We start from the raw sequence: 27,919 nt of genomic DNA, 5'->3' as shown, positions 1-27,919 counted from the left end.
AAAACACCAAAGTGGAAACTAATTTTACGATCCAAGAAGAACAACATGGTTTCACAGTTGATAGATCATGTACAGACCATTTTTTTGTATTATAACAGATTTTGGAAAAATATAGGGAAAAATTGAAAAGCAATGCATTAATTTTAGGAACGACATATGACATCTTTCTACAAAAACTGCTTTGGAAAGCATTACATATGGCAGACACATAGGGTCCCTTTATTAAAATAGTAAAAGATATGTGCAAAGGTAATATATGCCAAATAATAATTGGTAATATAATTTCACAGAAATTTAGTACAACCAAAAGTTTGCTACAAGGCTGGCCAATGTCACAACTGCTATTCAAAATACAGTATAACCCCACTTTTACGCTCCCAGAATTAACATTTTCTGACTATTTATGATATTTTTTATTGCTACTGTCAAATTTCATATGTCCACAACGTTAATTTGCACCCAATTTTGCATTAACATATTCATAATTTTCCCGCGATTTACGCTTTATGAGAAAATGTTTGCGGGCAAGAAACTGGCATAAAATGACACTGGTATGATGTTGACCATCAATTAGTGTTTACATATGGTACCTGGTTCAGTTCCTTGACACCAGGGAACTCTACTCAGCGGATCTGAACCAGTGAACAGGTAAATGTTGGAACAATTCACGCCATATCTCCTGCCTCTGCCAAGCCCTACTTGGCATACTGCCTGATGGAAGTAACGAGGTTAGTTCGAATAAGGATAACATGACCAATCAATCATTTCCAAACTGTCTCTACTGCGCATGTGCAGCTTCATGATTGTTGTGCTCTTCGCAACACCTTCATTGAACCACATTTTGTGCATTTCATCATTTGGCCACTTGTTGTTGTAGTTAATGCCTTTGCTCAATTTGCATTTTTAACACAGCACCAATTACATACTTCTTCATGATTAAGAAGACGTGTTCCAAGACTTTATTGTTATGATGTGCAGTAGTTATGTATGTATCTTTTGTGATGTTTCACAAACAAAGAAAATGAATAAGTGTGTGTGTGTGTGTGTGTGTGTGTTGTTGTTGTTGTTGTTGTTGTTTTCTACATAACCGAGGAGGCACAGTACCTGATCATCTCAAAAAGACGACTACAGTGCAAGAAACGCAGAACAACACTTACGCAGACTCCACACAAAAAACATATGTAAATATTTGCACTTGACAACAAGAAAAAATTCTCAAAAATGGCTCTGAGCGCTATGGGACTCAACTGCTGTGGTCATCAGTCCCCTAGAACTTAGAACTACTTAAACCTAACTAACCTAAGGACATCACACACATCCATGCCCGAGGCAGGATTCGAACCTGCGACCGTAGCAGCCGCACGGTTCCTGACTGCGCGCCTAGAACCGCGAGACCACCGCGGCCGGCAAAAAATTCTCGAAATGCCTCCTGCTAAGCATGAAAAAATACATAATTGGTGCTGTGTTATTCTTTTAAATAATGAATAACAGCTGCAGGCTTTGCAAAACATCAAATAAGACGTATGAAATTCAGTCAGACGTTTCTACTTCTCAGACAGTTACCAGCTGCAATAACTTTATTAGATAATAAACAAGTCCCTGACAAGTATTTTGATGCCTGCTACATACATATATCATACATTAAGCGCAAAAATGCAAAAGGGGATTCTATAAGTAACTTTTGCCACTCAAAATGTTATTTCCCACATTTTACATTTTCCTGCATTTTATACCATTTTTTTAAAGTCCCTTGAAAAGTGTAAAAATGGGGTTTCACTGTATGTAGATAGAGTCTCAGGAAACAATCGCATAAACACATGAGAATGGGATTAGAAATTGCAGGTGAAACATACCTGCAGCACTATTTACTCTTTTGCTGGTGACCCAAGTCATCACAGCACAAGATAGAGCAATAACACATAAAAACTAGGGCCTGCAGATAAATAAAAAAAATCTAATGATCTGAATGAACAGTAATATTTTAAATTTATTTATAAATTAATAATTTTAACTGTCATATATAGGGCACATATCAAGGTTACAATGATAAGATAGTTACTCATTTGCTTCCATATGACACTTCATTTGCAGTATTGTGAATCATTAAAAACTTGCATCCTGTTGCGTAGCTAATTCCCTCTGGCTTTGCAAGCTAGAACTCGTCTAACAATACATATAAATTATAATATCACCACAAATGGGTGTTTTATTTATCAAAATAGTTTAGTTCTGGATCCTAATTAGCACTGCAAAGCAGATGTGATAGGTATAACTTCTGTGAGCATGCAGCCATAATACTTATATTTAGAAAGAAACATGAGCATGGAATATGCAGATGTATCATGAAATATATTCATCACACTGAATTAAACCAAGGTTTTTGACTAGACGAAAGCACAACATGACAAGCAAAATTTTTGAACATGATAGTGCTTTACAAGGCTGGATGTGCTACCCCCTTGCCTTCCTTGGCCTTTAAACAGACTTATGCAGCCAGTTATATGGGGTCTTACAATTTAATGTGGCCCGAGAACCATGGTGTAACTTTACAGGTGAAAGAAGCTGTAAGTGACAGAAAAAAGACGTGAATTTTAAAATGTTCCCTGTGAATTGAATGTTAAAAGACATTTTCTATACTCCACAATATTTCGATTGTACACTTGCAGTCTTTGATGGTTCACATGAGGATTACTGATAGGTTTCCAGTCAAAATAGCATGAAGTGTAGTGAACATCATCTGGCTGCAGGCCTGCAATATCCGTGAACAGAAAATATTGTTTGCCTGAGTGAGGATTGAACCTTGCACCTCCGAATAAAGTCGAACACTTACTCACTGAGCCACTATACTAAATGTAATTTCATAAAATTTAAATAAACGCAAAATGCCGCTGAAGTGAGTTTAGTAGTTCTTGGGAGCCTGTGTGGCAAGGATATGCTTCAAGAGCTTTCTGTATAACAATGTAGCTAGTTTGCAGATCACCCATCTGAAACAAAACAATACAAATATTTTAATGCTTCTCCCTCTCGCAAGCTATGGAGTCATGGTTTCATAGTAGACACCACCTGTGCCGTACCAGTTAATTTTACTTTTCAGTTAATTATCTGAAATAGTGTATTCTGTTTCTTCTCTCCAACATTTTAGGGATACTAAAATGGTTCAAATGGCTCTGAGCACTATGGGACTTAACAGCTGTGGTCATCAGTCCCCTAGAACTTAGAACTACTTAAACCTAACTAATCTAAGGACATCACACGCATCCATGCCCGAGGCAGGATTCGAACCTGCGACCGTAGGGGATACTAAAAACTTGTGAAAACACTGGATCTACTGCACTAAGCACATCAGACAAAAAAAAAGTAGTCACCTTCCCAGGAGACATTGTGCTAATAACAAGTAACTCTGCCTCTAAGCCTGATTATACCTCTTTTTGGTGAGGAAGGGAGTTCATAAGTTTGTACACGTATGCATATCCAGCTGAAGCCATTCATTAATGATTATTTCCTGTACAGCTACCAAATTATGGAGCTGTTAATTGCTACATTTCCACCCAATATTTCAAATAGTCCCAGACAGTTGCTATAGAATTAAGACTGGGTGTTTTAGTGTGCCAGTCAAGTTTTAATAGGGTGCCCAAGTGTTTGTCAAATCAGAAATGTATGCTTGCACCCCTGTGACAAAGACTGATATCTTGGAAGGCGGAAAAATGCTCATCATGACAACAAAGGAAAAGGATAACACTTGTTCGCAGAGAATGTTGAAATAAACATGAACCAGCATGACCACAGTGACCTTAACGAGTGGGTCCAAGTCATGGTATGAAAAACACTCACAAAAACATTACAGGACCATGTTTGGTCTAAACTACACCCTTCACACACTGTGGGTTAAATGCCTTATCAAGCTGTTGGTGCACCTGACACCTGGTGCAATTTGAAAAGAGGCCAAATTGAGGCTCATCAGACAACACTTCCAACCAGGTACTGCCTTATTTCTGTGTTGTTTGCCTCACTGAAGCCATGCAGTTTTATGCATGGCTGGCCTTTTGTGAGGTAAATGATGCTGAGTGTCTTCCATCTTACAGTTCTGGTTCCGTACAACTAAATGGCTCATACACAACACATCACTATCATCACTCACATCAGTGGTGGAGGATTATACAGTTCCAGAATGAGATTTTCACTCTGCAGCGGAGTGTGCGCTGATATGAAACTTCCTGGCAGATTAAAACTATGTGCCCGACCGAGACTCGAATTCGGGACCTTTGCCTTTCGCGGGCAAGTGCTCTACCAACTGAGCTACCGAAGCACGACTCACACCCGGTGCTCACAGCTTTACTTCTGCCAGTACCTCGTCTCCTACCTTCCAAACTTTACAGAAGCTCTCCTGCGAACCACCTGTTTGATTATACAGTTGCCTGCAACTAGATCTACAGCACTCCGAAGTTGCCAGTGTGCTATTTTAATGCTAGTAAGAATATTTTGGCTGGTGAACTTATTTTATAACTACAAGTGCAATGTAGAATATGGGATCTTGCCTCCCATAAAATTCTTTTCTAGCAATGAAACTTTAAGTTTCTACACATACCATACAGTGGAACAGTAAATTAAGAGAAATGAGGAGAGGAACTACTCTTGCAGTTGACTGATGTACCATGTGTCAGTCAGCTACATGAGAGTGGTTACCTTCATTCAGTTTTATTTACTGTTTCCAAATTTGAATTTCTGTTACTGTAATGCTACAATACGCCAACAATATCATCTGAAACAACTGCCATGTTATATAATCTACAATATCTGCATCTGCTTCCAAAGTCATTAATACACACACACACACACACACACACACACACACACACACACACACACACACACACACACAAAGTGATGCTCTTACATTCCATTCAAATTCTAGGCTACTAATTATAATTTTAATATTATATTACAATCTGGAAAGATACTCCATATGAAGCATTACAAGCTACAAATGTAGGGACCTAAGACATATTAAAGGACACAGAACTATGCAACAAAAGAGTATTACAAGAAGTCTAAAACTGAACTGTTTTGACCTGTTGTTATTTTCAGAACATTGTCAAAGTTGTTTTCTTTTTCCTTGAACAACCCAAAATTATCCTCCTTCCTTCCTGCAAACAAGGGTGGGTAAAAAAGTCATCTCCCAGAACTAATGCGAGCACAGCTCCATCTTCCTTGATGTCGGCTAACATCCCATCTTCCTTTGGGTCTATAAAAGTGTGCTTGCTCCATCAGATGGCGTTACATCATCTCTTGTTAATGTGAAATCCATTGCTTTTGATAGTTGAGTACTTCATCAATAATTTCATTAATATTAAAGTTCCCTATGCATAAAGCCACTCCTAATATCTCATAAAATTACTTTCTTGGTATATAATAAAAATCTAACATATAATGTTTCCATTCTTCTTTTATCTTGTTGCCAAAATGCCCATGTCTCACTTCTCTAATACAGACCTAATTTAAGAGATGTTACGCTTACTGTCTTTCATCGTATGTTTTTCAAAGTGCTTATTATGACATTTACTCATCTCCATTAATAGGGAGTATGGGAAACATACTGGACAGGATCTTAAAATAATGATTGGTGTATACTGTTATTTCTAAACCAGCTATGTTTTATATAACGCCAAGCCCTTGTCACAGTCACATAAAGTGGCAACTGCAGAAAGTAGGGAATGTCTGAAGGCGTGTAATGAAAGTGAGGCTGAGGGCCCTACAGGAACCTATAAAATTACAGCAGGCCTCTGGTAAATATCTTGACAGCAGCAACAATGTACAAGATGGTTTTCTGTGCTGTGGAGTTGATGGAGGAAGCATTCTAACCACTGCTGTGTGTGGAAGAGGGACCTTTACACACCAAGGGAGATGACAGAAAATCAGGCATGTCAAGAGACCTCCACATATCACACCAATTATACGATTTCTCAGCAAGACATTAGTAACCTTCTATGGAGACACACAAACAGACTCATCAAACTAAGGAAATGGCTACACTGACATCAAAAAATAATAATAAATAAAAAGTTTTACTTTTCATTCACTGTTAACTAATTTATTTAGTGCAAACATATGCACAAAAAATTTTTCACACTAGCGACAGATGCCCAAGCAATATCACTGATACTGACTCTTTAAAATATCTTAGTGTAACCAGCTATCACATTTTCAATTATGCAAATGAATATGTCAAGCAAGTTATTTACCAATCAAGTCTGGTTGTATGGCATTAATATGCCTTCCAGAGGACACAGTTTTAACCCAGTTTGCTAAAATGACATGAAATTCTAGTATTGGTTACAAGTTTTTGGTATTGGTGATACTAATTGACTTTGCTTACAGTCGCAGTTTGTGAGAGATTTAGGCTGTCGGTAAGAAATTTTAGTTCCAAAATAAAAAATTTCTGAAATTTTTCTTTCTGCTTTGGTATGCTGGACCAAGCTGTGGTTATGAGTTAGTTTCCATTTACCTCCAGGGAATATCTTTTAGGCAAAAACCAAACATTTCTTGGATCTCGAGTAAAGTCTTCTACACATTCAATCCCAAGAATCAGAAGAGGACTGTGAATCCCAATCTGGAATGAAAACCTCTAAACTGGAATTCTGAGCTTAACTGTGACAGTGCAACATTTGGTGGAAATGTGTTATTCTGGATGCACATGGTAATCCTGGAAAAATCTTTCTGTTGTGATGACAGGTGGGTGCTTCACAACTATGATCTCAGTGACCTGACCCTCCTTTCCAATCTTCCCCAACCATTCATTCTTTCCCACCTGAGAAAGAATGTACAAGTTCTGAAAGTTACGGACAGTATTTTCCATTTTTAAGTGTTATTGGCTATACCAAGTGTTTACCTCCTGAAGATTAGTGGTGGTTCGCCAATTGACCACCGCCTAATTTAATAGATTTTTCACTTTAATTTTCTCACTGATACAACTACCATTAACTTTTGCCCACAATTGTGACTATTATTGTCTGTTGTAAGTATGTTTGCATTATTATTTGACTGTAGCTTCATTCTGAAGATTCTTTATCAACATGAAAGAAGTTTACCATTACCCACATAAACATTCATTTAGGGCTTAGGTGGGCAACAAGTGGCCCATGGCTGGATTCGGCATGCGATCGGTTTCAGTCCGGCCTACGGAAGAAATAATGGAAAGGAGAGGGGGGGGGGGGGGGGGCATATTCAGAAATTCGCAAAGCAATTTTTTAAGACAGCTATTGCTGTAAAATGTCATAAGTCAAGAAATATACATGCCACATAAGCAAATGTAAAGGTCTGAATAAGGGATGATGTACCCTCAAAAACACTTGTTTTGAGGCATGATTTGATAACATGGCATGTCAGGAAAAGGGTGCCATTTACATCGGTGTGTTACCCCATAAAAATTAATGTCATCGTCGCTACTGCTTTGACTTCACAGGCTAGGGGTGCTGCTACTGCATCACATGACGATGTAGCCCATGACCTTAAGACAGTATTTGAATCGGACCCGTGGTCCACCAAAGGTTGCCCATGTCTGATTTAGGTGATGTTTCTTTTCCACTATTGTTTTCTGTATAACTTAATTTAGTTGCAGGGTTGAAGGTATTTCTTATTGTTTTCATTGTTGACTGTATAGTTGTGTTTTCATACTTTTTACAACTTCCACACTCAGCCCCTGAATACCATGTGATTCTGGCTAGTTGCTGGGTTTTCCTTTGCCAGCGGTGTCATTTGAACATGATATGGAAGGGATGAGGTCAGCATAACATGCTCCCTGCTGTTGTTAGCTTTACATTACTGCTTACCATTTAAGAAGCTCCTCAGTTGGGACCATGAAGCTGAGTGCACTTCGTTCCCATCCTCCCACCAGAAAGCCTGTGGCAGTCATGGGAATTAAATTTGGGTCATCAACATTGCAGTCAGAAACTCTCACTGCTCAGCTACGGAGACAACATTTTTTGTATACATTTTCTGCAAATTTTGAATGGCTTGACTGATTATTTAATGCTGCTGTGTATTACTTACATCCAGTGTCATAAATTTATCCTTGTTTGTTCTAAGTAGTATTTTCAACATCACATACTGCATTGTAGCTGGCAATCCCCAATTTCTAATAGCTGACTTAATTTATTTTAAGTTTAGAAAAATGCATATTGAATCACATGAAGGATAATACATATTTAGGTGTTGCACCTTAAATACTTTATTCAATGGCTCTTTGATTATAATGGAATGTTACTGTCAAATGCTTTTACTTTTATGGACAGAAAGGTCTCTATCATGATTATGGATGGGCTATTTAATCTTATTTGGGGGAGGAGGGGGCAGGTGCGTTTTAGACACTAAAAAAAAATGAGAGAAGATATTTCTTGATAATTAGATACAAAAAAGATCTAAATGGAATGATGTACACAATCTTTCATCCAACATCAGTTTGACTGATGATGCACAGCCACATTAGAGCCACTGTTGCTGCCAGAGGTGACCGAATTTCACACCCTTTGCACCTCAAAATCACCTACAAATTTAATATTGTATTCTTGCTCCTGTATCATATATGTACATTATTTATTATCCTTCCTGAGAATGTAATTTTAATGGTCAGCATAGAACATCTAAAAATTGGGAATTTCAGCTGTATTTATGTACAAGGACTAGGGGTAGGATATTCATTTGTCTTCTCTTTACACATATTTTTTTCACTATTTACTGTGATGTGTATGAAAGGTGCGAAAAAGTCTGTTGTAAGAAAAATTCATTTTTACCTTCTCTGCTAGAGAGGCATGGTTGTAATGAGGTTCAAACAAATATGGCGCAAGGCAGCCAGCAGCCTGGAAGAATGCTCGAGCTTGCTCATAATGACCCCGCCTTAGTTCCAGTACACCCAGGTTGTTGTAAGCAGGTGCATGGTTACTGTCTGCACTCAGAGATAGTCTCAGGCACTGAGAAGCCAGCCCACAGTCTCCGACTCCCTACATGAACAGGAAAACCAATAAAATATGCAGAAAACATGAAACACCTCAAACATAGAAAATACTATGAAAATCCTATGTAAACTAGTCTTTGAAATATACAATCAACCAGTATATTTCATAATGAAATAAATAATTTAATGATAAAAAATAAAGAGAAATAAAATACATACAATCAACAATAAATAACTGAATGAAAATGTATGTAAGCATGAGACAATGAATTTGTTAATGTTGATTCAGCTTTCCAGCTTATGTTACTGTACCTACTATGTCATGAGATGTGGAGTGAATGCTGATAAAGCCTTCAGCTCTCTGCTCAATGTGAGACTGCTCTAGTACAGAAATCAACAGGTCCATACGCTTCATAAAACAAAGAAACTGCATGCCTATAGATAAATGTTTTGTAAACAAAAAAGGTCTGAGTTTGTCAAACAAATAGCAGATAAAACATGGGAATCAGTATACACAGAGGTAGATGCAAATGAAAAATTCAAAAATTTCATGACACTGTTCAAACTTAAATGTGATAAGATTTTTCCAGAAAGTATAACATCCATTATCAACTGTGGAACAAAATAAATGGGTGACAAAAGGTACCAAAAATCATCCCAAACACTGAAGTACCTCAATTCAATTAAAAGCAGTAAAATTAATCCACCTTTCTCGCACTGTTATAAAAAGTTACCAAACATACAGGAAAGTGTTGCTCGCAACAAAGAGGGCTCGTAATTCCAGACTCTACAGCATGCTACACCCTCCGAATTCTTACACTGGTAAGTGATATTTCTCGTATCATATCAATATATTTTGCTTATGTTCATTTTATTATTAGTTATGGCATAATCTTTTGGGGAACAAATAGAATAAATATTCAAGTTGTACTGAGACTGCAGAAAAACAGCAAGCCTGCAACATGCCTCACTGCCTCAACCTTTTTAAAATGCTGTAAATCTTAATTGTCCCTTGTGAATATATTTTTCACAGTGTATGTAAAAATATAAAATAAATAAATTTGACTACTATGTTAAAAATTGTTTAGTACACGATTATGAAACTAGAAACAGTGTTATATGCATCTGAATGGAAAAAATAATGTAACACAGCAGAGTTTATTGTACAATATCATCAAGTTATATAATAAATTACCACAATATATAATTAATTTCCTACACAATAACTGATAATAATTTTTCTTTCAATCTAATTTAATTTTTTTAATCATATATAAAGAAAATGCATTATCAATTACAGCATATGAAATTAATTTATGCTGTTAATTTTTTACTGTTTAATGTAAATTGTTTCATGGTTTAACAAAGAAATCAATCAGCCACTGCCACTGTTAATGCCTTTTTGTTCATTGTGTTATATGACAATGCCTGCATATGTCTACACTTACAGCCTGCTCTGTGTACTGTTAATTGTCCACTTATGTAGTCAGCAGACTGGTGGCCCTACTACACACAAGCTGTTATCCTCTCATCTGAAGATACAAACAATCTTTGAATAGCCAGCACACTGGTTTAATTATTGACATTTTGTACCATGCTTGTCTCCTTGCAACACGTGCACTTTGTAACATGTACAACAATTTTCCAATTTAATGAATCTCCTTACTGGACTATGGCTAAGTTACTGACTGGGCACAGCTGAAGCTGGCACAGTACTTACAGTAGAATATCTTTGGCTTCCCCCTGACAACCATGCCTCCATCCTTGCTACCCTCCCTGTTTTCCTTTCCCAGTTGCTTCATAACCTGGGTTGTGAGTAACTGAATCCACTTTCCCTTCTTCCCTTTCTTTCCCCTCTCTCCTTCCTGATGAAGGAACATTTGTTCCGAAAGCTAGGAACGTAAATTTTCGGTTCTGTTTTTTGTGTATCTATCGGCTGTACTGAGCTGAGGTAAGTACTGGCCAGCCCCTCTATCTCTTTGTTAGTATTTGTTTCACATCTTTGTATGAGATTTTCCATTAATCATTTTGACTGGGCACATTGATAGACTATGACAATACACACATGTGTAATGCTGCTTATGAAGTACCAATATTTTCAATTATGCTGCTGACAATGGCACAATGATTGATACTAGCTGCACAAGACTTTAAAACATTTATATTGCGCAACTTCAGCCAGTAGTCCTATTATTATACGAGGAATGACCTTCATTCAATATTAAATTTCAGTGTGCCTGTTGTAGTTTCCCCATCACAGATCCACCTAAAGGAGGTGCTCTGGCATAAATTCAACTGTGAGAGTGTAGAAGACATGATATGTCATTGAAAATTATCCACACTGATGGTGCAAGTTCAGCAAATAGTTAAGATGGATGGGAGAACGATAAGGTCTCATACAATATGCATGCATGGAAAACTTAAGTAACTAGTTGGACTGCAAGTAACTGACTCTCTGACTTGCAGCAACTCTAACATGAAAACTCCCCTCGAAGCCCACACACAAATGATAGCCTAAGTGTCTCCACATGTTGTTTTTTTCCACATATATTTACACTTTTCTTGCAGACTTCTTATGTAATTTCATCAATGTTATGTATCTCCAAGCTGCAATAGTAGGAGTAGTAGTAGTAGTAGTAGTAGTGTCTTTACTGATTATTTCATAGGCTCTGTTTCTGCCTGGTAGTCTATGTTATAGAACCATTGTTGAGATGTTCCATGGAAGAGACACTTTTATGCATTCTTCTAGATCAGAACAACCAGATTTTTCTCAGCAAGTTTTCACTGTTCTAGAGTTGGAGCACTAAGCCTACACCTCTATAATTAACACAGTAGTGGTGGTGGTGGTGGAAGAGGCGAGTATTGGAGGAAGGGAGTGGTCCTAGTGTCGAGAAATTACAGATTACAATATAGCTGGCAAGTTGGTGTCAAAACTTAAAAACCTATTTTGAACATGCTGATTATCAAGATATTTTTGGGCAGAAGATACACTGATCAGCATCAGTTCTCGTGTGTAAAGCAAATGTCGTAATCTCATAAGTGAGAATTCATCCTAACTTCTGCATGCCTTATGCATCTCCTCTCCTGAAATAGCACTTGATAATGAGTGTGAGGTTCAAAACTGGTTCTGCTAAAAGGAAGCAGAAAGGAGATTTTTCCAACTGAGGTGGTAACCGACCAAGCATTTCCTGTGCTATGACAAAAAGACCACAGCACTGCAATATGAATAAACTAGTATTTATAATTATGTAAAATTCTGGACGGCAAAACAATGCTGTGTGAGAAAGATCCAACAATACTACTATAGAAAAATTCTGGCTTCTGAAGAATTGAGAGCCAGAAATGTGTGCAAGAAGTGATTCATCATGATCACAGTGTTCATTAGGATGAATAATCATTAAGTATCATAAAAAACTGTATCTGGTTACACTCTGCTTTCAAACATATCAGTCACAAACTACAGTACACACTCACACTTATCGTACATAGTTAGCATAATGGACTCTGAATGAAATTATGCATCCAGTACCATATAATTTCTTGTTTGCACTTACAGTCCACATTGTATTTGTTTACATCCATTTCTCCAATTTACCTTTGATTAACTGTGACATAGACTACATTTTTAACCATAACAGAAATGAAATTAATTAAATTGTCTGTTAAAATACAGATTATAAAGCTTGTGGTGGAAGATCAAACAATAAGTCACATAATACCCACAGGTGACATGGGTTCTTATTTAACATCAGACAGCTCTTTATTTTGAGCAGTTACTTTTTCATGTTCAACTGTGGTTCTAGGCTTACATCTAACAATGTGAATAATGTAAGAAATTGGATATGACCTTGCTGCCAGATTTGTTCTGGTCTTCAGTCTGATCAAAACTATGCTCCAGAAAAAATGCCTTCAAGAAAGACTTTATATTTAAATTTGTGTTAGAGTGTGACAAATTTCTCTTTTTCCAAAATGCTTTTCTTGCAATTGCCAGTCTGAATTTTATACCCTCTCTAGTTGGGGCATCATCAGTTATTTTGCTGCCCAGATAGCAAAAAATTATCTACTATGTTGTGTGTCCCATTTTCTAATATTATATTTCTAATATTTTATCTCTGTTATCTTTAGAATTTCAAAGAGTGTATTCAAGTCAACAATGTCAAAAGTTTCCCCTAAATCTAGAAATGTTATGTATGTTTGCCTTTCTTCAGTGTATCTTGTAAGATAAGTTGTACAGGGAGCACATGGCGTGTTCCTATATTTCTCTGGAACCCAAACTGATCTTCCTAAAGGTCTGTGTCTACCAGTTTTTTCCATTTCTCTATAAATAACTCAAATCAGTATTTTGCAACCATGTTTATTAAACTGTTGTTTCAATATATGTATGCCTGTAAGCACTCACTTTCTTTGGGAGGGAACATTTTTACTGAAGTGTGACATCATTAAACTTGTCTAATATGTTGCATACTAGGTGTAGTAGTTTTGTCATGATTGCCTCTCCCAAAAATCTCGGTAATTCTGATGGAATGTCGCCTACTCCAAGTGCAGTGTTTTTTTCCTTTTCTGTTTCTATAGTATTCTTTTCAAATTTGTTTGCCTTGTACAGACCATCTAAAGATACCCTCAAGCTTTCAGCCTTGCCTTCTTTGCTTAGTGCTGGCTTACAATCTGAGCTCTTAATATCCACACACTTGCTTCTCTTTTCTCCAAAGGTCTTCAATTTTACTAGAAGTGGCATCTATCTTCCCCTTAGTTATGCATACTTCTCCTGCCTTGCATTTGCCCTCCAACCATTCCTGCTTAGCCACTTTGTGTTTTCTTTCAAACTCATTTTTAGACATCTGTATTCCTTTTTGGCTGCTTCATTTATTGCATTTCTATAATTTTTCCTTTTTTCAGTTACATTCAATAACTCTTGAGTTATCCAAGGATTTCTACTGGGCTTTGTCTTTTTATCTATTTCATCCTCTGCTGCCTTCACTACTTCATTCCTCAAGGCTACCCTTTCATCTTCAACGGTGTTCCATATGCCAGTTTCAGTCAATCATTGCCTAATGCTTGCTTTGAAACTCTCAACTATTTCTGGAGCTTTCAATTTATCCAAATCCCATTGTCTTAATTTTCTACCAACAAGTACGATCACTTTTATGGGATGGCTTGATTCCAAAACCGGACAAACTGATGATGTTTAATAGCTATTTCATACCAATATTGACCTATGGTATTGAAACATGTACCATCACAAAAAGAGAATCATCAAGGCTGCATCAGAGATGAAATTTCTTAGATCCACCATCCAGAAGACCAAGACGGACAAGTTAAGGAATGAGGACGTGAGGAAAGAAGCCGGAATAAAGACATCCCTATTAGATCGAATTGGGGCATCTAGACTTCGATGGTACAGGCATGTGATGAGAATGGAGCCAACTAGAACAGCCAAAATAAATGTGGAAAGATAGATGGATGGGAAAAGACCTCAAGGAAGACCTCGAACCCGATGGATGGACATGATTAAGGCTGATCTAGTGACCAGACGATGGACAGTGGATGATGTTCTCCGTGAACAGGTGTATTTGGACAGGACGAAATGGAAGAGGCTTATTACCAGTACCCGGTAAACTGGAACTGTAAATGATGATCAGTTTAGTAGTGTAATGTTGCAGTTTTGACCTTGCATTATTTGTCTTGTGACAGTATGTTCCACAGATCTGAAAATCTGAATGCCATATCCTGATATATGTATGGATTATGATCTGTATAGTAGATATTTTTCTTATGTTTTCTGTAATATGTTATGAATCAGATACTTCTAAACGTCCATCTGCTATCTTGGGCATCATTATGTACACTGTTTGGCATACCTTATAGTCTGTCACAAAATGTTGTAAACATACTGTTTGTGAGAGGGTATTGTAATGGGACACCCTTTTCTAACATAACTTTTTTTTTATATATAAAAACAAAGATGAGGTGACTTACCGAACAAAAGCGCTGGCAGGTCGATAGACACACAAACAAACACAAACATACATACAAAATTCAAGCTTTCGCAACAAACTGTTGCCTCATCAGGAAAGAGGGAAGGAGAGGGGAAGACGAAAGGAAGTGGGTTTTAAGGGAGAGGGTAAGGAGTCATTCCAATCCCGGGAGCGGAAAGACTTACCTTAGGGGGAAAAAAGGACAGGTATACACTAGCACACACGCACATATCCATCCACACATACAGACACAAGCAGACATATTTAAATTGTCTTTAAATATGTCTGCTTGTGTCTGTATGTGTGGATGGATATGTGCGTGTGTGCTAGTGTATACCTGTCCTTTTTTCCCCCTAAGGTAAGTCTTTCCGCTCCCGGGATTGGAATGACTCCTTACCCTCTCCCTTAAAACCCACTTCCTTTCGTCTTCCCCTCTCCTTCCCTCTTTCCTGATGAGGCAACAGTTTGTTGCGAAAGCTTGAATTTTGTGTGTATGTTTGTGTTTGTTTGTGTGTCTATCGACCTGCCAGCGCTTTTGTTCGGTAAGTCACCTCATCTTTGTTTTTATATATAATTTTTCCCACGTGGAATGTTTCCTTCCATTATATTGATAACTTTTTTTTTTATAGATGTAACCAATACCATTTATACTATTGAATCTGGTATAGGTGAACATTCTTTGCTATTTCACTGAATGAATTTCACACGATTATGAATACGATGCATTATATTTCAGGCTATAATTTATAAAAAGAAATTAATTTGTTAGTACTCTGTGTGTACAGTTAAAATTACTCTTCTTTTACAAATATTTGAAATTACAAAATTTCTGGTATACTTGAAATTCATATTATTAATTGCACAATCTGATGCAAATTATTAAATTTATTTGTGGACTCATTTACAAAGTAATGATATATTTTATCAAAGATTCTTCTTTTGTCAAGAATGTTTGTAAACTCTTTTTTTTTGTAAACTCTTTGCAATATTGTGAGTTCGGCAGATGTAGGAGTAATGGGCATACCTCTGATGGAGACAGATGTTTTTATATGATCGACACTAACAAAGTAATTTGGAATATTAAGTTGAAATTGCAAAAACGGTGTGATATTTAAAAATATTAGAAAGAATAAAGTTCAAGAAATATACAGGCAAATCGTCATCAGTTATTTAGTCATCAGGAAACCACAGCATTAAATCAAAATTTCAGCCACAAGAATGTACCCCTAGACATAAGAGTTGGAGCCAGCAACGACAAGAGAAAATGAAGATAAGTAAAAAGTTTTTCTTTTGTATATCTTATTCCTCTTGAATATTTTGAAAATAATGAAGAGACTAAGAGAAATTTAATGGTGATATGTGGGAAGGAAAGATTACACAACCTATAGATTAATGTGGAAACTCAAATAAATTTTGTTTCTGGTGGATCTCCACATCATTGAAAGGTGACTGATAGGTTAAAAAAAATATATATAAAAAAATAAAAAAAAAATCCATGATCCAGCAGGGCTTTGATCCCACAACATTTCACTGCCAAACATGTGCTTTACTGCTAGACCCAGTATCCCGGCTTCAATTCTGCTCTTGAAAATGAGACCTACAGTTTAATGTGGAATCTGAACTGTGTTTTTCTTTTGGCACATATTCACATCATTGAGAGGTAAATGCTACATTAAGACGTTGAAAAATTCATGCAACCTTTCGGTTTCAGGCACTTGTTTTGCTAGCAGACCACGAGGCCTGACTCAAAGTCTCATCACATTTTGCTCCCGTCTGGAGTTATGGTGGGTGTACCACAAGATAGCAGTACCAATGTTTTCACAGCAGTGGCGAACTTTAATTCATCACAGTTCAGCCAATTACTACGAAATATTTATAAACTTTACATACAAACCTACCTTGTGAATCGCTGTATCTGTTACTCAAAACCAGACCAAAATCCTTACAGTGGTTATCCTATAGGTTCCCAAGCTGTGACGTGATCGTGAATTGAACAGTGACCAGAATATAATTTAAATTTCCTTTACTTCACGTATATAGTCAAATTTTTTTCATCAGACTACCGGTTTTGGTCTATAATGACCAGCGTCAGATCTGTTTTACAAAAACATGTCCTAATATACTGGAACCATAGTGGCATCATCAAATGTTAAACAGAAAACCAGCATGATCAAATACACATAAATAACAGCATATGCAAGAGTTGTCTTGTTAGCAGCACTATTGTTCAGTACAGTTGTGCTGCTGACACGATGACTATATACGTGAAGGAAATTTTTTATCCTATAGCACAGTAAGTTGTGTCAGAGCAGGAAGAAATACTGAATCTACCAATATAATCCATCTTTTATCATCTACTGAAAGGTAGCAAAGTGGTATGACTCTACTAGCTCTGATATCACTCCTACTATGAATCCTATTTTTTCCTTTTCTTATTTATTTTAAGTAGTTGATGCTACACACACATAAAATACTTAATTCTTTGCTAAGATGTAAATTTCTAAATCTTATTGTTCACAGTATAATTTTCATGTCGCTGATGATAACTGTAAAACTATTTTCAGTAGAAAAACTGTGTTTAAGGAAATATTCATAATTGAAGATTCGTGAGAACCATGAGCACTTAAAAATCCAACCAATTTAATAAGTGTTAGTTTCAGGATTGACCTACCTCACCTTTGAAAGATCTATTTCCACACTATTTACTGAACATCGCGTCTGTTTTCTAAATGTTATAACTCGGGAAATATTTCATCTCAGGAAAGTCATTGTATTATCATTCAAAATTTAAAAAGCAAAATTTCAAAAGTCTATTGTCACTGCCTTCTAACCCTATATGCCCTATCTCAAAAAATGTGTAATTTTACTGCAAATATATCTTAGTTAATTCTAGGAAAATCTTGCTGGATTTTGCTAGAACATAGAGAGGAAAGTAAGTGCACGAAAATATGCTCATAAAATTAGAATCTAGCATAAAAATTATTTACAGATTATATTGCCATTGGTTAATTAAACTAACCTCATGATCTAATGTGTAAAATTATATGTCTATAAGAATCATAACTGCTGTCTTATTCCAAACATCTCATGGACAGAATGGAAATTTCTGGAACCCAGGGACCAGATGCCCCTCATCATGTCCCTCATGGTGACAATACATTCCTCATCTTGAATCAAAGTGAGAATGAACTGATGTATTTTTTACTGAATTAATTTTCACAACCCTATTCTGAATATACTGTTAACTCTCTAGTGTTGACCTGCACTGACGGGTATCTCCGTACTTCTGTACAAATTAAACTGACTATTAAAAAAGAATACTTCCACTTAGACAGTTTCTAAACATCCCTCCTCTACTACCAAACTGTGTATGAATTTGTCCAAGGTGCTACAGAAATATTACCCTCTCTTCTCACTGTCTTCACTTCTCATAATTATCGCTGTAGCCCTAATGCACCAGAAAAACCACCTCATGCCACTCATTAAATCTACCTCTTTACTCAGCAAGTCACCTTATTGTGTATAGTGGAGGGACCTTTATGTACCACTGTCACAGCCCCTCTTCCTCATTCCAATTTGAATGGTATCTGCAGAAGAACAATTTTTGGTAAGCCTCACCCCTTTTCCCTGGGAACCTAATGTGCTGACGGATGAACTACACAAACACACAAACAGGTGACAGATCCACTTCATATGTGGTATACGCTGAGGCCTGCCAGACATCAAGATTGCCACCAGTGCATTCGTTCCCACTTTTCAGGAGACTTTGAATCGAGAGTAGGTCAAAACCTCTGTTTACTGCTCCAATGTGAAGCCAATTTCCCATCCCAATGCAGTCCTTGAAATGCCAGCCATTGAAGCATACGTCTTCCCAGTGCACATATGACCAAATTTGTGGAGACTGTGGTCCAACACCCAATGTGTGCTATCATATTCAAGGAATGCAAAACCCAGGAACTGAAGATTATCCATCACCTCACGTATTTTGAAACTCAGAAATTTATATGATCATTTGTATACAGTCTCAAAGATACTGACTTTTGTCACTACTGTGGCAGGTCATTGGTAGTGCCTGGTGTATCCACTCCCTTTATGTCAACCTCTGGTAGTCACACAAATAAACTTGACACCTCTCACGGTTCCTGTGGCATCACCTTTGGGAGCACGCCCAGCTGAAGCATTATCCTCCTCCTCCTCCTCAGGAATGCTGTCCCTGGACATCTATACATAGCTATCTGACACCAGCCACTGGCTCAAGGAGCCATGGATTGTAGGTTCTAGAGCTGCCCGGTCTTTTGCCATTCCTACACCCACAGTGGATAAGCTCTGACTAGACTGTTGACTGCCAAAAGTTGTTAGAGAGAAAAAGAAGAAATACCAGGAAAAGGTTACTCTGATAATCCTGGAGGAGCCAAATTCCTCCATGCTGTTGGACTATGCTCTGATGCTTGTTGACAATGTTCTACCCCTACCAGTGACAGTGGTCCTGGGGTGTGATCTACTAGCTCCTTCGTGCCTAAGCAGAACACCCTCCATGGGTTAATTCAATGGAACTGCAATGACTATTACTGTCACCTGCCAGAACTACAACTACTTCCTGCTTGTGCAGCAGTCTGTGTTGCTCTCCAAGGAACATGCTTCACTGATGATGATTCTCCAACTCTTTTCTATCACAACAGTGCTGGGTCCAAGCGAGCATCTGGAGGAGTCTGTAACATTAGTTTGCACAGCTGTTGTCCACGAGTGCATTTCCCTCCATACCAAGTTGGAAGTTCAGCAGTGTGAGTGCAGTTCACCCCAAGCAGTCACCATTTGTAATGCTTGTTTACATCCAAGCAGTTTATTTACTTGACTTGATGTGGTCATCCTAATCCAACAACTCTCTTCCCATTTTCTCCTACTTTGGGAATTCTCTGTATACCAACCCTTGTGAGGAAGTACCATTTCATCTGATAGGGGTCTTCTGATTGACCAGACTCTTCTGATCTTGATCTGTCTTCTCAATGATGGTACTCTTACCCGCGTTAGTGCTGGCCATGCACCTTTCCAGCTATCGACCTTATACTCTCTTCCCTCAATTTTGTGGCTTTGCTAATTGGGAACTGCACAACAATCTTTATGACAATGTCCACTTTCCAGTGATCCTGTCACTCCTTGTCACTGCCTGATAGACCACTTGTCATGATGGACTTTCAAAGAGCTAACTAATAGTTATATTCCTCTATCATCACTTTTGTCCTCTCTCTGTCAGGTGCATCAACGAGGTTGTGGGAGATGTCTTCGATGGAATCACCAGCATCGTTGGACCTGCTATCCTCCTTTCTACGGGCCCACTCCACAGTCAGCTGGTGCCATGGCTGACCAAAGATATTCAACACTTTTTACCAGCTAAATGCTAAGGTCCACTATCTAATTAGACACAGTAAGAAAAGAATCCTAGGAGCACTAGTCTCCTCCTTGGGAATGTATGCCTCTTTATTCCAGGTATGGGCCAAGCTTCACTGCCTCCTGGGCTTTTGAAGATTACCAACCGTCCCAGGTCTCTTCCCTCAAGGTGGCATATCTACTGATATGTCAGTTCTTGTTGAACACCTTCGACTCACTTTGTGACAGAACTGGCTTCCTCTATTTGTCAGTTTTTTGTCCCACTGGTTGTGTTGTGTTAGAGTTGGTACATCTCTCAATTCAGCACAGGTCCGAGAGAATGGAATCCCACAGGGCTCTCTGCTGAGAATTACAGTCTTGCATGTCATCATCAGTGGGGTAGTGAACTCTATAGAAACAGTGGTCACACCCATGCTGTATGTTGATGACTTTTGCATTTGGTGTAGCTCCTAATCTGTAGCCTTGGCTGAATTCCAACTCCAATGAGCCATCAGAAGGCCCTCCACTTGGACCTTTCCCATGGCTTCCAGTTCTCTCCTTTGGTCATACTACATTCCATCCTGATCTAGAACTGTACTAGAGTACCCATTGCTTGGACATTGTTGCACAGTCCCGACTTTTTTGGAATCCTCTTTGATAACATGCCTGCCTCATATTTGTCAACCAGTAACTTGATGCAAAAGCTTAACACACTGCTTCCTTGCCCACACTTCTTGGTTGCAGACTGCACTACTCTAGTCCATATTTACTGATCCCTGGTCTTGATGCAAATGGACTATGGTCGGCAGGTTTATGGCTCAATGGCATCTTCGACTTTGAAATCATTGGGCCCAGTCAATCATCGTGGACTAAGACTGGTCACTGACACCTCTCAGGCTAGTCCCGGAGACAGTCTCCTTGCCAAAGCAGGGATCTTAACTCTTCATTTCTGGTAGTACCAACTCTTGCAATCTCGGTCCAAGTATTTCCTGACCATCCAACTTATCAAATTCTTTTTGCATACATGGGGCACAGAACCTCTCACACCTGCCGCCTGTCCTCAAGTGGAACTATCAGCTGGAGGAACACCTCTCGGCTGGGATTATTGGAATGCATCTGAAAGCCCTCTGCCTGACCCCTTCGACTGTGTTACCCATGTTTCCCTGGTCCCCCTGCCGGTTACTATACAGGCCATGAGGTAGGATTGATCTATGTCAAGGACCTAAATTTCAGCCACTGCCATGACCCTTTGGCACCTGTTTCTCTCAGTTCTTCAGGAGTATCAGAGTGCTACCATCATTCACAATGACAGCTCTAAAACCATGGATAGCACAGGGTATGTTGTTACAGTTCCCATCAGTCACGAACAACTTTTGTTGCCAAGAAAGTATATTGTTTTTACTGTGGAGCTGATAGACATTAATAGAGCCCTACATTTTGTGCAACAAACCTCCCTCGACAATGTCTTAATTTGTAGTGTTTCAGTGAGAAGCCTCTAGGCTATTGATTGATGTTACTCTGGTCACCCTATGATATCTGCTATTCATGACGTTACCTCTGACCTTTGTAATTTAAGTATTGTGAGGAATGAACTGACAGACCATTTGGTTGGAGAAGCGATTACTAGTCTAACATTCACTGTGATGATCCCATGTGCAGATCCGAGGGTACAAGTAAGACCTCTCTTCACTCAGAGATGGAAATACATCAGGTGGGCTACTGCCCCCTCTATTAAAACTTGCACTATCAAGGAGACTGCTGCTACACAGTGGTCCTCCTGCCATCATCCTATATTGCCTCCACACTGGTCATACCAGACTAAATCCTAGATTTATGTTACATAATGAGCCATCCACATATTGGGATTGTGAAGCCTTACATAAAGCACACATACATTATATAATTGGAAAGATAAAAGATCTGCTCACCAAGCGGTGGCAGAACACACACATAAAAGACAGTTGTAACTGGCAAGCTTTTGGACCCAGTGGCTCCTTCTTCAGGCAGAAGGGTTGAAGGGAAAGGAAGAGGGGTGAAGAAAAAGGACTGGAGAGGTCGAGGAAAAGGGTTAGATTTCATGAAAGTCACCCAGAACTGCAGGTCATGAGAGACTTACCATACAGGATGAAAAGGAGTAGATTTTTTATCGATCCAGTTAAATAATTTTGTCAATAATTGATTGTTTTCATTGTTATGAAACACATATACATTCACACCAGCAAGCACATCTCATGCACACATGACCACTACCACCAGCAGTTCTGACCAGAATGCGAAAGTTGCGTGGATAGCAATCTGGAGTGGGTCGGGGAGAGGATGGCAGGATACAGGTGAGGGGGGGGAGGATGGGGTGAGAAGAGCACTGTCTGGCGAGGCATGCAGGGACTTGAGACTGCCAGGCGCAGTGTTTTGAGGTGGGGCACGGAGGGGGGATGGGGAGTGGGAAAGGAGAGGAGAAGGAATGGGTAAAGGACAGGCGGGTGAACTGGCAGAGGGTGGCACTCAGTGATGGTGACGGTGAGGGTGAGGGAATGTGAAAAAGGAGGAAGTAATAGGACGAGGGGGCAGAAACTGTTGGGTGGAGGGTGTAGGGACAGTAGGTAACCGTATGATGAGGCACGGATAATTTCAGAAGCACAGTACATGTTGTAAGGATGACTCCCATCCGTGCAGTTCCAAAAAGGTGGTGGTGGACAAGAGAATCCACATGACCCACATTGTGAAGCAGCCAATGAAGTCAAGAGTGTTTTGTTTAGCTGCATGGTGTGCCACAGGGCGGTCTACTTTGCTCTTGGCCACAGTTTGGCACTGGCCATTTATCCTGGTGGACAGCTGGTTGGTAGTCACACCAATATAAAAAGCTGTGCAATGGTTGCAGCAGCAGTATACAACATGGCTTCTTTCACCGATGGCCCAGTCTTTGATGGGGCAATATAAGCCTGTGACAGACCTGGAATAGGAAGTGCTGTATGGGTGGATTGTGCAGGTCTTGTACCTGGTCTTCCACAGGGATATGATCCCTGTTGCAAGGGGTTGGGAGTGGGAGTGGTATAGGGATGGACTAGGATGTTGTGCAGAATGAGTGGGTGACAGAACACTGCCCTAGGAGGGGTGGGAAAGATCTTGAGTAGGCTGTCACTCATCTCAGGGTATGATGATAGATAATCAAAGCCCTGATTAAGGATGTGGTTCAGGTGTTCCAGTCACGGGCAGCACAGGATGAAGAAGGGCGCACGCTTTCATAGCTGGCTCTTCTAGGTGGTAGGAGGATTGAGGGTGTATGGGGAAATGGCACGGGAAATCTGTTTGCAAACTAGGTTTAGTGGACAGTGCCTGTCTGTGAAAGCCCTGTGAGAACTTCACTACACCAGGAAAGGGAGTCCTTGACACTGCAGGTATGCTGTATGGAATGGAGTTATATTGGTATGACTACCCACCATCTACCATGACGAACGGACACTGCCAAACTGTAGCCAAGGGCAAAGTAAACCATTCTGTGGCACAACATGCAGTTGAAGACAACATGCTTGACCTCAATAGCTGTTTCACAACCTGTGCCATTTGGATCCTTCTCTCCACCACCAGTCCACCACCAGCTTCTCTGAACTGTGCAGATGGGAGTTGTTCTTACAACACATTCTCCACTCCTGAAATTATTCCGGCCTCAACCTAAGGTAACCTACGGTTCCCACAACCTCCACTCAACAGTTTCTACACCCCCCCCCCCTCCCCCCCAATCCTATCAGATCCTCACTTTTCACATTCCCTCACACTCTTTATGTGCCTTCCTCTGCCAATGTACTCCCCTGTCCTCTCCCCTTCCCCACCCCTCCCCTTTTCTGCTCCCCTAGTCCAACTCCCCCCCAAATCCCACTTCCCATCCACCAATGCTGTGCCTTGCAGTCTGTGGTCTCTGGACACCCTGCCAGACAGCACTCTTCTCACTCTCTCCCCTTCCCCCTCCCACCACCCGTACTTTGCTATCCATCCCCCTTCTACACCCCATTCCAGATTGCTAATCTCGTGACAGTCACATTCCAGTCAGAGCTGCTCATGGCAGCAGTTGTGTGTGTGAGGTGTGCTTACTTGTGTGAATGTGTGTGTTTTCTTTGTTGAAGAAGGCTATGGCCAACAGTTACAATGTAAGTCTTTTTGTTGTACCTGTCTCCAACTCAATGGGTCATCTTTATGGTGAGTAGCAGTATATTCTTTTCCTAATATTGTTGATATTCCAATGTGGAGTTTCTATTGTTTAAAACAATAGTGACTGGTAGGAGAAAATATGAACAAATAACAACTTACTTTTATTCAGGTGTCAAAATGACAATTTTAGGCTTTTATACCTCCCCCCCCCCCCCCCCCCCCCCCAAATAAATTTCTGTGGATGCCTATGGTGATATGGTAGTGTTAAGACATCAAGGAATCATTTGCATGATACTTTAGGGAGCTTAGAGGGTAAACTGTTGGGAAAGAAAGAGAATGGAAAGCATCTAATAAGTAACTGATGATTTTGGCTGCAAATGCTACTCTGAGATGAAGAGGTTGGCACAGGAATAGAATTTGTTGTGGAACACATCATTCCAGACAGAAAATGCAATCACAAAAAAATTAAATTGGAACTCTCTGTACACATTCAGATGGTTCCTGCCAGTCACCAGGCTTCACTAATTGGCTCATTTCTACCCCGATTCACTTTCATTGCATATAAAATAATACTAGTTGTTTCAAAGCCCCACTGAGCATAAAATTAAAGGGTATAGCCATCCTAACAACAAAATATGTAACTTAGCATGAATTGATTTAAAAAAAAAAGAGGGGGATTTGTTCTTACAGCCGATGTGACTGGCAACATATTTGCTCCTTTCAGAAACAAATTTTCCAGTGTATTCACTTATAAGACCAACTTTTGTCACTAGTATATAAAATTTTGCTGCAGAATGAAAGTTAATTGCTTATCACGAATGGGATGTGGGCAGACTTGTTTCTGTGGCTACATCATTTGCAGTCCCAATATAGCATGCAAAGACTATGTTAACAAATTTCTGATTTGACTCAATGTCCAAAATTTCAGAACAAATATATTTACAAAATTAAAAAGAAAGTACTTACAATTGCTATATGTGCAATATTATACCATATATCAGCAATTACTTCATCTGTTGCTAAATTTAAAGCTCGTTCAAAGCATGTCAGTGTCATGTCATATTGCTGAGCATAAAAACAACAGAGTCCAAGATTATTGAAAAGCTCTGCATTGTATACTCCCATTTGCAGCAGACGTCTGAAAAGGAAATGTTATTCTTAATATTTTGCTTATTGTCTTAAAGGTAGGAGATACTAACATACATAAAAGTAATTGTAGTACACTCCAAAGTCACGTTGATGAAAAGTTAGGACAATAGGTGCTTGTAAGAGGGGTGGAGTGGGGGAGGAAGAAGAGGGGACATTTGTAAAATGTGTGTGGGACAAAGCAACATATTTCTCATCCAATCTTGGAACACAGAAACAGTAAATCTTATCATGATGCAAAACACATTTATTGCAATGTTGCTCGTTGGAGCCTGTTGACATAATTTTGATGATAAGCCATCTATAAACACACGGCTCTCCTCTAAATCTTCTATGGGTGTCTTCCTTCACATCAAAATTTTATAACGAGTTCAATAGTCTTACTTTCCAGCACTTGCTTGCAAACTGATAAGTGAGGTGATATATCGGCGAGGCATCTCTTAACCTTTTTTTATGTAGTGCCGCTGTCAATTAACCTCTCTAGCCAAAACAAAAAGCACTATCTTGTGTACCCCATGAGAACCAGGCACAAGGTACTATTTACATGAGTAGACATAGAACGAAGATAGTTATAACAAATTTTTAGTCCAGCGTGTTTGGCATTAACTCATTAACTTTTACAGCTTGCAAGTTTCAATAGAGATAATAGTACTCTTTCACTATGATGTAGAATATATCTGTTACTCTACAAATGTAATCACTTTCTCAGTGAGAAACGTGACAACATGGCTGTTTTTTATTATAATAATCTTAAATTGTCTTTATTTTTTCCATACGGTTGTTATACTTTCTCTCTCTTACTTTCTCTCTCTCTCTCTCTCTCTCACTCACTCACTCACTCACACACACACACACACACACACACACACACACACACACACACACACACACACACACAAAAATCAGAAACTCTAGGAATTATGCTACTGAAAAGAGCTGTCAATTATATTCCTCAAGTCACTGAATAACGGTGAGATTTTTATGGCTTAATACCTCACCCCTTTCTGTGTCACATCAGGGCTGAGTAATGAGTAGCGTCATTTCTCCTTCTACTGTTCTTTTTACGAATGTTACTGTTGTTTTGAACTGTGACTGATTGTTGGCAACAAACTTATGGTGGAGTAAATTCACAGACGACTGCCAGTATGCATGACTGTTTATAGAACTGTCTACAAGAGTTTCTAAAGCAGACGCTACACATCATCTTTATTAGAGACTTTTGTGCAACAAATTTCTTCCTCAGTGAAGGGTTGTTCGCAGAATATGATGCTCTGAAACATTAGTCCCCCCATGAGCCAAAAACTTTGCCAAAGACTGGTGGCATGCATGCCTCAATGATATAGATAGTTATAACATAGGTGCAATCACAACAGAGGGGTCCCTGCGGAGCAGTCAAATTAACCAGTGGTTTCTGAAAAGGGCAGCTGCCTTTTCCGTAGTTGCAGGGGCAACAATCGATAAGATCAACTGATCCGGCTTTGTAATATTAGCAAATATGGCCTTGCTGTGCTGGTACCATGAATGACTGAAAGCAAAGAGAAATTACAGCCATAATTTTTTCTGTAAGGGAGTGTAGCTGTAGCAGTTGGCTTCTTGGGTGAATTAGTCTGGAGGTAAAATAAGCCCTTTTGGATCTCTGGGCAAGGACTACTCAGGAGGATTTCACCATCAGGATAAAACAACCTGGTGTTCTACAAGTCAGCATATGGAATGTTAGATCCCTTAATCACGTAGGTATGTCAGACAATTTAAAAAAGGAAATAGATAGGTTGAAGTTAGTGAAGTGCGGCAGCAGGAAGAACAGGACCTCTGCTCACATGAGTACAAGATTATTCAAACAAAGTCAAATACAGGTAATGCAAGAGAATGCCTAATAATGAATAAGTATGTAGAAATGTGGGTAAACTACTATGAACAGTATAGTGAACGCATTATCGTAGTCAACACAGAGACAAAGCCAACACCTACCACAGTAGCACAAGTTTATAGATCAACTAACTCCACAGATGATGAAGAGATTCAAAAAAATGTATGATGAAATAAAGGAAACTATTCAGATGTGTGAAACGAAAATTTGACTGTGATAGGGGACCGGAATTTGGTTATAAGGTAATGAAGAGAAGGAAAAATAGTAAGAGAATATGGAATGGCAGAAAAGAATGGAAGATATAATCACCTCGTAAAATCCACAGAGCATAACTTAGTCATTGCTAACTCTCAGTTTAAAAGTCTTGTAAGAAGACTGTATATGTTGGTGAGATCTGAAGAAACATGCATGTTTCAGATTAATTGTATAATGCTGAGACAGACATTTTGCAACCAGATTTTAAACCTGAAGACATTT

At 38.9% G+C, this 27,919-nt stretch overlaps 1 protein-coding gene across 1 annotated transcript in view; it reads right to left on the bottom strand.

Moving 5' to 3' along the window:
• Nucleotides 1-2,422: 2,422 nt before the first annotated feature.
• LOC124802865 (tetratricopeptide repeat protein 8) overlaps nucleotides 2,423-27,919 on the bottom strand; it is a 62,371-nt gene continuing 36,874 nt past the window's right edge. Inside the window, exons 6-8 of the mRNA XM_047263904.1 lie at nucleotides 25,396-25,567; nucleotides 8,787-8,993; nucleotides 2,423-2,984 (exon numbers count right to left, since the gene is read on the bottom strand). Coding sequence (XP_047119860.1) covers nucleotides 2,868-2,984; nucleotides 8,787-8,993; nucleotides 25,396-25,567 — 496 coding nt within the window. The 3' untranslated portion in view covers nucleotides 2,423-2,867. The remainder of the gene's footprint in view (nucleotides 2,985-8,786; nucleotides 8,994-25,395; nucleotides 25,568-27,919) is intronic.

This window comes from Schistocerca piceifrons, chromosome 6 (assembly GCF_021461385.2).
Source record: "Schistocerca piceifrons isolate TAMUIC-IGC-003096 chromosome 6, iqSchPice1.1, whole genome shotgun sequence".
Lineage (NCBI taxonomy): Eukaryota > Metazoa > Arthropoda > Insecta > Orthoptera > Acrididae > Schistocerca > Schistocerca piceifrons.
The sequence above is the reverse complement of the archived record's forward strand: the minus strand, read 5'-3'. Positions and strand labels throughout refer to the sequence as shown.